Genomic DNA, 10,046 nt, shown 5'->3' on the forward strand with positions numbered 1-10,046 from the left:
TTTGGAAGGAGAGGCTAGAGGACAGGGGGGTCGAGGGGTGAACGCACTAGCCCCTGCTTGGTGGCGACCTCGAGGCGCCGACCTCCTCTACCTGCGCGCCGCCAACCCTGGCGTTTCCAAGTTCAAATCTCCGAAGCGACCGCCCCAGCGTCATGCAGCAGCCAAGCCGGGACCGGGCTCCGTGTTCCCGCGACCCGAGCAGTCCCCGGGAGCCGGGGCGCAGTCGGCGTCTGGGTGGGGGTCGGGGGGCGGACCCCGCGAGGGCCGGGACACCGCTCGGCGCTCCTCCCTCGGCCGCCCCCAGCGCCGCGGGCCGCGGAGGAGGAGCCGCGCCGGGGCCGGCGTCGCCCTGGCTCCTCCTCCCGCGCGGCCCAGGCCCTTCCTCCCCGGCGTCCAAAGCTCCGGGTGGCCGCGGCCGAGCCGGGAGCTGAGCGCGCTGGGCGCGGCCGTCCCGCTGCCGCCGCCTCCGAGCCCTGAGTGCGCCCGCGGCCATGGTCCCCGCGGCGGCGCCGGGCGCTTGAGCCCCGGAACGCGGTAAGCGAGGAGCCCGCTCCCGGGGACCCCCGCCCCGCGGCCTGGGGGTGCGCGGAGGCCTCGTGCCGCCCCCGCGCCGTCGGCAGGGCCCTGCGCGCCCAGGGCGGACCCCGCACCGGGACCGGCTGGGGCTTCCCCTTCGGGGCCCGGGGCCAGGGCAGGAGCTGTCCCCGCGCGCGGGGCGCTCCCGGGGGACGAGGCGGGGAGGGGGCGGCTTCGCGGGCGGGAGGAGGGGCCGGTCGTGGCGGCGCGAGCTGCGCTGCCGGGGTGGGTGGGGGGGTGGGGGCGGGCCGGCGGGCGGGGAGGATGCGCGCCGCAGCCCCGGAGAGCCGCGCTTTTGTACGAGCTGGCTCCTTACATATGGAAATGACGCTCGCGCGGGTCCCCAGTCGCGTCCTTCTGAAGGACGCCCGCCCGGAACCACGGCGTCGGCTGCGAAGTATTGTCCCGCTTCGCGAGCCCTAACAAAGCATCCTCCTTCGCTTTGCAGGGCCCTGGAGGCAGGCGGCCGGCGGTGCGGGCGCAACGGAGAGGCCGCCAGAAGGTAGGCGAGGACGGCGGGGGCCGAGACGGCGTGCCGCCTGGTGACACAATGGGGTGTCTGAGGTTTCTGGCGGTGCGATGGGCAGGCGGGTCGGAGACGCACCTGCATCACAGGTTGCCGGGGACCGGGGCGGCGCGCCCGCCCTCCCGCCGCGCCTCCGCCTCCCCGCACGGCCGCACAGCGGGGTCTGGGCGCCTCAGCCGCCCGTGCGGTCCCAGCCCGCGGCCGCCGGCTCAAAGCCGCTACTGTGTGTAGACCCAGGAGCGGACTTGAGTCCCGGAGGGAGCAGAAAGGGTGGTGGTTCTGTTGCCTTGTGCCACCCAGGCAGCCTTGTGATTGAGCAGCTGAAGAGAAACCTGTCTGGGGAAACCCGAGGTGATAAGCCTGGACTCTGAGCAGCGGAGAGCTGTTTGGGGCCCTGAAGGGGGGCGGGGGGCGGCATCTTAGAAGGCGTGTGGGAGAAGCGCATATAGAAAGACTTTGCCAGTGCAATGACTAAGAACTAAGGGGAAAAGGACCAAATGACATGCGGTTATTGCCTGAAAACCTTGATCGCCAGACCAGCGGAATGGAAGTGTGGAGTGCTGCGGGAGAAGCTTCCAGGGTTCCCAGGGCTGGGCTTCTGCGACTACCAAACCGGTCCCTGACAAAAGGACAAAGCTGATGGAAACACTTTACTGCGGAAAGCTCTGTCTGTGAAGTTGAGAGAGAGGGAAAGAAAGAGGCGTTTTCCTGACCCCAGCCCCGACAAACCCGGGTCGAGGTGCACGTACAATGGGGGGTGGAAAGATTGCCCTACCATGTACCTTGCTTCGACAACTTAGCTATTATGAGATCCTGTGCCTTCTTAACAGGGACAGAGGAATTCCTGAGATGGACTCGCCATACAACTTAACTCTGAATTTATGAAATCAAAACAGATTGCCTAGTTGTCTTTTGTGACTGACATGGTAGCTAGAATCCCCATAAAGTCTATCCCAGCATATGGGCTGAGCTCCTGAGACCATGGAAGATTTCTCAGTGGGGCTCCCTTAAATACGTTGACAAAAATTTATGCCTGCTTGTTTCCAGAGGCTTGACATTCTACAAGGAAATGTATTTTTCCTGTGTCAGCTTAATTTTATCTTGAATCTTCTGGTGGATGACCTGAAATATTGGCAGATCTTGCTCTGGAGTTGAGGGGCGGGTTGTGAAGATTTCCAGACTGTGTGTAAAAGTAACATCACAGGCTGGCTGAACAACCAGTTTGTTGTCTCTTCAGCTGTTGTCAGTGTTCTTAGGGAGGTGAAGTGAACTCCTGGGGAGTTCATTTGCAGGTTTATTTTCACCTGTTCTCTGGCGATTCCACAGGGGAAAGCATTCTGAACTGCAGTAGAGATAAAGGGAAGGACTAACAGATGTTCCAAATGGGTTGGGCGTCAATAAAGATATTGCCAGGGCAGAAGGCTTTACAGGGGCAAAGGAAAGGAAGCTATCAGAAGCACAGACTTCACATTAAAATGTCAGGGATCAGTCATTTTAATAGGCATTTGCTCAGAATGGCCTGGTGTCTGTCTTCGTCTTTTTTCATTTTCGGTATGTGATGACCCTTGATATCAAAAGATGTTAACTGTCACAGAGGGGGAGAATAGGGCCCCAGTGAATGCTGAACAGCCAACCTTAATTTAATAGGCAATATTCTTATCATAAGTCAGATGTTAAAATAAATTGTTTTAAATGTCACTGCAAATGACTTTCTAAACTAACATTACACCAATCTTGATGCTTCCATTTTATGTTGATAATGAAAATACATTTTATTAGTCTTACATTGATAAAGGGTTGACAAGTTAGCCGGATTCAAGCAGCCTAAAGCCTTTTCAGGAGGTTTATTTTTATAGATGCCAATTCATCTGTAAGCCAATAAATTAAGTGGTTTGAATTCTGGCTATTGAGCTTACATCTGTTGGGCAGGAGCTTGTGGAGAGACTGAGGCTTGCAAAAAGATGTTTTCATCTTATTTACAAATGGAATGGAATTTTATCAAGATTATGGGGAATATGCAAGTGAGCAACTTTTTTGAAATTTATATCAGCAGTTAATATTTGTTGCAGTTTATATCAGCAGTTAATCATTTATTCAAGTTTTGGATGGAACAGTTACAAAGTATTTATGTTCTAACGTTCACATAAAAAACAAATGGGAAAATATCGTTTATAGATGTGAGAAGAGAAGTTCTTCCCCAGGGGACTGTGCTCATAGATGCAGGCATTCTGAATTAATTCCAGTAAATATGGCTCAAGAAGTGAAAGTTGTTATAAGCAGTCTCTTTTAAGAGAGTAACGAACATGTAGCTCTGTTTTCTGCTTCTATCATTTTACTTAGTAGCTGATTACAGGTTATTGAATCTACAATGTGCTAGGCTAATGATTTTGTTCCTCCAGCTACCTTGAGTTAACTACTTGATTGGTAATCCCCCTCACTGTTAGGTTTAACAAAAGCTTGGGTTTGGCACATCATTCAGGATAGAAAAATACTAAAACTGTTTTTAATGTTTTAGAATAAATGCTAGTAGGATGTCCTTAGTTAAATTCAGTTTATTTTATGTTTTTTTTTTTTTTAAAGATTTTATTTATTTGACAGAGACACAGCGAGAGAGAGAACACAAGCAGGGGGATTGGGAGAGGGAGAAGCAGGCTTCCTGCAGAGCAGGGAGCCCGATGTGGGGCTCGATGTGGGGCTCGATCCCAGGACCCTGGGATCATGACCTGAGCTGAAGGCAGACGCTTAACGACTGAGCCACCCAGGTGCCCCTTAAATTCAGTTTAATAGTGTAGTTAACAAAGGTTGTTATTTTCTTTCAAATTTATGTAATGTGACTTTTGTTTCTGTGCAGTGGCATTTAACTTTTGTGTTATATCTTTATGCCATGGTTTTATTCTTGGTGATACCCTGGTGCTTATGGTATCCAGCTAGAAGTGAGGTACTGTCTGAACCGAGAGGAGGCTACCTGATAGGAGTCATTTTGATGACCAGCAGTGGTTTCTGGCAGAAATATCCTATATAGATATGTAAATAGAGACAGTTGCTTTTTTTGTTAAGCTTTTGCTGAACTTGAATTTATTCTTGTCACTATTTCGTTTTATCTGGAAATGGATCCAAAATGTTAAGATGCGAAATCTTTGCAATTAGAGTGTCTGCAAAAAAAAAAAGAGAGAGAAGAAGAGGAAACATTTTAATTTGATCATTGGCATTATGAGGCTCTGACTTGCCAAACGGTGAAAGCTAAAGGCGTGAATGAAAAGCGTTCCCAGAGCAGGGTTTCTCCATGTTCACCGCTTTAGTTATAAAGTAACTAAATTAGTCACTTGGTGGTCACTGCCTGGTCTGTGGACCCCCAACAGCTATGTCTGAGCACAAACCTAAAAGCATCTATTATGATACCCAGGGAAAGCGGCTGAGCCGAGAGGGGCATCCAGACATTCCACATAGCTGTTCAGCTGCTGGACCATCTGGAGGGAAATAAAAGGCCTGGGCTAGGGGCTCCAGGCATTGTGCTCATTTATTATTTGGTTTTTCCCTTGCCAGACTTTGTCTCTTTTTCACTCCCTCTGGCCCAGAACAGACGTCCCCTTTGGCTGGGGTGCCATTCTTACAAGCTCCTTTCTGTACCTTGGCTGCCGGAAAGTTCAGAAGTTCACGCATCCACTTCATGGTGGCCTGATGTTGGGGACTTCATTATTCCAGCTGTACCTCCAGTTACGTCTTTTCCAGTCCCAGTGGGCACCGATTTCATCAGCCGGGGTTGCCGAGCGGCACGCAATAGCACAGATCTGTAATGGACATCCCCGTCGGGGTCTATGCATGTTGGCAGCCTTGTTTTGAGTTATTTGGAAGGAAAACGCTCCAAATAGTTCTCATTATGGGCGCTTATTGGGTGGTAAATGTTTTGATAAATGGCTGTGTGCATTTGCCTCTTATTTAGCCATCCCTAGTTAGAACTCCAAAATATTGCCCACCCTGGCCCTTCTATTCCAAAGGAATTGGGAAGGCTTCTGTCCATGTGATTGGGAAGGTAGATGGCGAAGAGAGGCCCCGGCTTGTGGTAGGCTTCATAAAGCTGGAATTGTGCTTTGTGATTTGAAGGAGGGCTTGTCACTCAAAACCCAACTTTTCTTCATCTCTGAGGAAGATTTCTGTCACTGGTAGGTGTCCGTTAGGCTTTAACTCTGGGAAGCATTGATGGCACAGATTAGACATACTTAAATATTTTGAGGGAGTAATTTAACAATGATCAATTTCTGGACTATGCCCACTGTTGAAGATATGGGACTCTTCCCGATCATTTTTATTTAAAAAAAATTATTTCTTCCTTGCCCTAAATCCCAACGCTGCTTTGGAAAAAAGAGAATGCTTATTCTATGTATCTCTAGTGCCTTATAGGCTCTAATTAGTCAGTAAATGGATTAGAGAGGTAGGGAGGAAGAAGCCCTACCCTTACCCCCCCCCCCCATCCAATTGGGAGGAGTTTGTGGCCATCAGGTTTTCGTGGTGGTTTCTGGTACTGTTTAGCTGATTAACACATGAAGGTGGAGATGAGGGATTTGTCTTGATATTGTTTCAGTGGTCCCATTCATGTGTTCTGTGTGCATGCATAGGACTGAGAGATAGTATCATTCAGAGTCAGACCAGAGTTCAGATCTCAGCTCCACCCCCATCTTAGCACTGTATCCTTGGACAAGTTGCTTAGTTTTACCAAGCCCCAATTTCTTCATCTTAAATGGGAATATGATGGTCTACTTTAAAGAATTAGAGGGATTAAATGAGCTCATTTATGTAAAGTACTCAGCATAGGCCAGACTTCTAGTAGATGCTCAGAAGTTTAAAGATTTTTATTTATTTATTCATGAGAGACAGAGGCAGAGGGAGAAGCAGGCTCCCCGCGGAGCAGGGAGCCCCATGCGGGACTCGATCCCGGGACTCCAGGATCATGACCTGAGCCGAAGGCAGTCGCTTAACCAACTGAGCCACCCAGGCGCCCGATGCTCAGAAGTTTAAAAAAAAAAAAAATTCTTCTTAACTCCCAATTATATTTCAGCCTTTCTGCTTTTGTTTGATGTTAAATTTATCAGTAATCTGCCTTTAAAGATGGAGGTAGCACTGAACCTTACCCGCTGCTGTTAACCATTTAGTAATATAATATTGTATATATACATAACCCCTGCCCTGTGCATTCTTGCTGTCTCTAAGGCATTCCACAGCTCCCGCTCTGCTTCTTTGAAGGCAGATTTCTGGCTGGTTGACTTGTGAGTTACCTTTCTTCAGTTTACCCCTCCTTGGTCAGTCACTCCTATTTTCCTGGTTGTTTTTTCAGTACCCCTCTTGTATCAACTTTCTCTGGGATTCTCCTGTCACTTGCTTGCCATCTTTAATCCCTAGGACAGCCCTTCCAGATGGGTATTATTATCCCCATTTTATAAACAGAGGGACTTGGGAAAGTGTTTTAGTACAGAATCCCCTCCTAAGTCACATCCTATAACCGCCCCCCCAAACAAAACAAAACAAAACAAAAACCAAAACCCAAATGCAGCTGAAGTTTATGAATCCATTGGCTTAGTTACTAACTCCTTAATCAAACTCCAGACAGTTCTGGATGCTACAGTTTGGGAGTGGGTTCTGGCTTTTAATTCTGTTAGTTACAGCTAAGACTGAAAATGCCTTTGAAAAAAGGGTTGGATGGGGGAAGGAGAGGTGTGCTTGTGGAAGAAATAGGCATTTCAAAGACTTCATGTGCTCATTATATCACTCTCATCCAGGGGAAGTTTCCACTCAAGGATCTCCCTACACTAAGTCAGTCCACGGTGTTTACTGAGTTTCTGGTGTGAGGAACAGACTGTATGTACTATGCATTTGGGGGAGGATAGAAAAGAAATGAGTTGTGGACCTTGTCCTTAAGGAAATTTCTGCCAAGTGGGGGGAAAAATTCTTGCACATGAAATTACTCATGAACATTTGGGGGATAATATCAACCAGTAAAAATGCATTCTGTGCCAAACGAGGACTGACAACTTGTCACCATATGCAACATCATTTGGATGTTTCTGTATGCTCATTTGTTCCTCAGAGTTGGGGCTGTTTTTCCCCTTCAGTCAAAAGAATGTTTCCCGAAGCACAGTGTCTTGGGAAAGAGGGAGATGAAATAAAGAGATTTAAAAAAGGAACGGCCGCTGTGAAATGAAAGAGATTTGATTTAGCAAAAATCCAATGACCTCCCAAAGAGCAGGGCATGATAGCTTATCAAATGCACAGCTGTGGATGAGATCAGGACTTCGCAGTACATTATGAGTTTTATGCCCCTCTTTCATTGGTCTAAATGCACCAATCCCCATGCCTTAAAAATAATTTAAAAAAGAGGAAATGTTAGAATTCTTTCACTGTTGAGTTTTTTTTTTTTTTAAATATGCAAAATCAAGTGAAAGCAGAATAGCCTGCCTTTTATGAAGTTGGTCAGATTATAGCCCCGGGTACTGCAGAGCTATGGCGGCCCCAGAAAATCCCAGAACCCCTGGGCATTCTCAGCTCTTAGCCGACAGCAAACTGGCCGGCTCTAAGTGAATCTCATGAGCCAGCCATTGGCCTTGTCAAAATCCCTAACTTTTGTGGCTTTACTTAACACCTTGGTGTTTCTTTTCTGATGCTCTGGTGTTTATATAGCACTCTCAACTTATTTTGAAAACATTTGCATGGTGATTAGTTAACCCAACAGACCAACCCTGGGAAGGCAGCCAGAGCGGGCAACACCTTAGTAATAGAAAAGCTGATAATTAGGAGAAAGCCCCCCTGCCCCCCACACACCCAGACCAGGAGCCTGGACCTAAATGGTGCCACTTTGCTTTAATGAGTGACCCCAGTAAAAACTGATCAGTGGTCGAGCTGTTTGAATCCACCTTGAGTCCACCTAGTTCTGCTGAAACTCTTGGGATGGTCATGGCTCTGTTTGAGCTTGTGGTGTTTGGACAGTTGTCTGTAGGAAGAAAGCACCGCCTAGAGCAGCACTGATGGGTCACGGGAACCTCTCTCATTTTCAGTTCTGGCCACGTTCAACACCTGAACTTGGATGTTGCCCGTGTTTCCCATCTGCTCTATGAACATCACCTCTAAGAGAGTTCTCTTACTCAAGGCTTTTGTTAGTTAAAGGTGCTGCTTTTAAAACTAGACCGGTGATTGCCAGAGGCTGGGGGAGGGGGCAGTGGGAAATGGCTCCATGGTGGGTGTAGTTTCAGTCACACAAGATGAACAAATTCCAGAGATCTGCTGTACGACAATCCACATACAGTGAAGACGACTGTCCTGCACACTTAAAATTTTAATAAATTTTTGTTAGATTTCATGTTATGTCTTTTTTATCATAGTAAAAAACGTATCAGCAAGATAAATATATTTTTGAAAGTGCTGCTTTTTATAGTCAAGGGGCTGATTCTGAGAGCCTTGATTCACATGGGCTGAGGTCACCGTCTCGAGGGTGTATGTTGTGTTTGGCTTCCATTGCATCATGGTGAAGGTAGCTTTCGACGGGCACGTTTCAGGCTTTCATTGGAAGCCCCACCACATTAAAGATGAATTATTGTGCAAGCAACCCCCCTCCGATTTCACTCATAATATATGAGGTACCTAGAATTTCATGATGTATATTTTTAGCAGAAGTGATTCTGAGTTAATCGGGAGCCCACGTTTTTACTGATCCCATGGAAGGTGAAGAAACGGAAGGCCTGGGGTTGGAAGGGGGGAAGACAGATTAAGCAGGTGTACAGACGTGAGGTGGTCTGGATGAGGGAGGCTCCCTGAGACTCTGTACGATTCATGTGGTCTGCGGCTCCTCTGAACCTCACGGTCTGAAAGCTTGGAGTAGTGTTTTCCCCTTTCCCCTTTCTCTAGGTAACGAGGCATTACCTAGAACTCCCGGGGACTACAGCGGCGCTTCAGGGAATACTCTTCCCGCCACACCTCATGTAATTGCACCAATGAAGTTAATTGCACTGCTTTTTGAGGAACTTGTGCAAAAGGCATTGTGTCTCCTGTAAACAGGGAGGTGGTTTTGTATCAGACCCATTCATCCAGTGCCTCTTGCTGCAAGCCCCGGGCTGACTGCGATGGGGGGCATCTAGGCATCTAAATAGCCCAGGGGTGGAGTGCAACATCTGGGCAGGTGGTCCCGAGCCCGCCGACTTGTGTGGAAGCTCAGGCCCCGCAGCCTGCAGGTGCTACCAGTTAGTTTGAAAGGACTGTGTCCGGAGTGGCCTTTCACCTTCTGTAAGTCCAGGGCCAGATGAGCTGATAGAGAATTGCTTTCAGTCTTGAGTTTGAGACTGGCCACCCGCCTGAGGACCAGGCAGGAGAGGAGACTCCCTCATTCTGGTAACAGTACCCCCGCGTGACCCGACCTGTGGCTGTGGCCCTGGTGGGAGTGGCCATGGGAGCTGGCTGGCCCGGGCTGGCTCCTGGAGAACCCCACAGTCTTGCTGGGGGAGGGGAAGGGGGGCGGGGTGCAGCATCTCTCCTGCGAACCCCGCAATCTTTCTGGGGGGGAGGGATAGGAGGGAGCGGGGTGCAGCATCGCCTCTCCTGCCCTCCACCGAGGTCCCGATGGGCCAGCACCAGGGGCCAGGGCACACAGAGCATTCCTGAGGGGTGGGCGAGGGCAGGGGTAGGACTCCTGGGGCTGCCACAACCCCCCCTTGTCTCTGTCCCACCCAGGTGAGCGCCGTGGGCTATGGGATGGATGAGGTGGAGCAGGACCAGCATGAGGCCCGACTCAAGGAGCTGTTTGACAGTTTTGACACCACGGGCACTGGGTCCCTGGGACAGGAGGAACTCACCGACCTTTGCCACATGCTGAGCTTGGAGGAGGTGGCCCCGGTGCTCCAGGAGACGCTGCTTCAGGATAACCTCTTGGGCAGGGTAAGGTCTGGGGAAGAAGCAGGGTGGCGGG

General features: G+C 49.6%; 1 protein-coding gene and 1 long non-coding RNA gene across 6 annotated transcripts in view; one reads left to right on the top strand and one right to left on the bottom strand.

Moving 5' to 3' along the window:
- Window positions 1-380: 380 nt before the first annotated feature.
- NIN (ninein) overlaps window positions 381-10,046 on the top strand; it is a 97,276-nt gene continuing 87,610 nt past the window's right edge. For all 5 annotated transcript variants that reach the window (XM_081830534.1, XM_081830535.1, XM_081830538.1 and 2 more), the window contains exons 1-3: window positions 381-534; window positions 1,025-1,078; window positions 9,812-10,015. In XM_081830534.1, the coding sequence (XP_081686660.1) occupies window positions 9,833-10,015 (183 nt within the window). In that variant the 5' untranslated portion in view covers window positions 381-534; window positions 1,025-1,078; window positions 9,812-9,832. The remainder of the gene's footprint in view (window positions 535-1,024; window positions 1,079-9,811; window positions 10,016-10,046) is intronic.
- Window positions 3,642-10,032, bottom strand: LOC145723438 (uncharacterized). Its single transcript, XR_014148493.1, has 3 exons — window positions 9,938-10,032; window positions 4,730-4,890; window positions 3,642-4,254 (listed from the first exon to the last, which is right to left on the bottom strand). It is a non-coding gene; the product is annotated as an uncharacterized LOC145723438 (long non-coding RNA).

The sequence above is a fragment of the Leptonychotes weddellii genome, chromosome 9, assembly GCF_054177405.1.
Source record: "Leptonychotes weddellii isolate Sample4059 chromosome 9, ASM5417740v2, whole genome shotgun sequence".
NCBI classification, from domain to species: domain Eukaryota; kingdom Metazoa; phylum Chordata; class Mammalia; order Carnivora; family Phocidae; genus Leptonychotes; species Leptonychotes weddellii.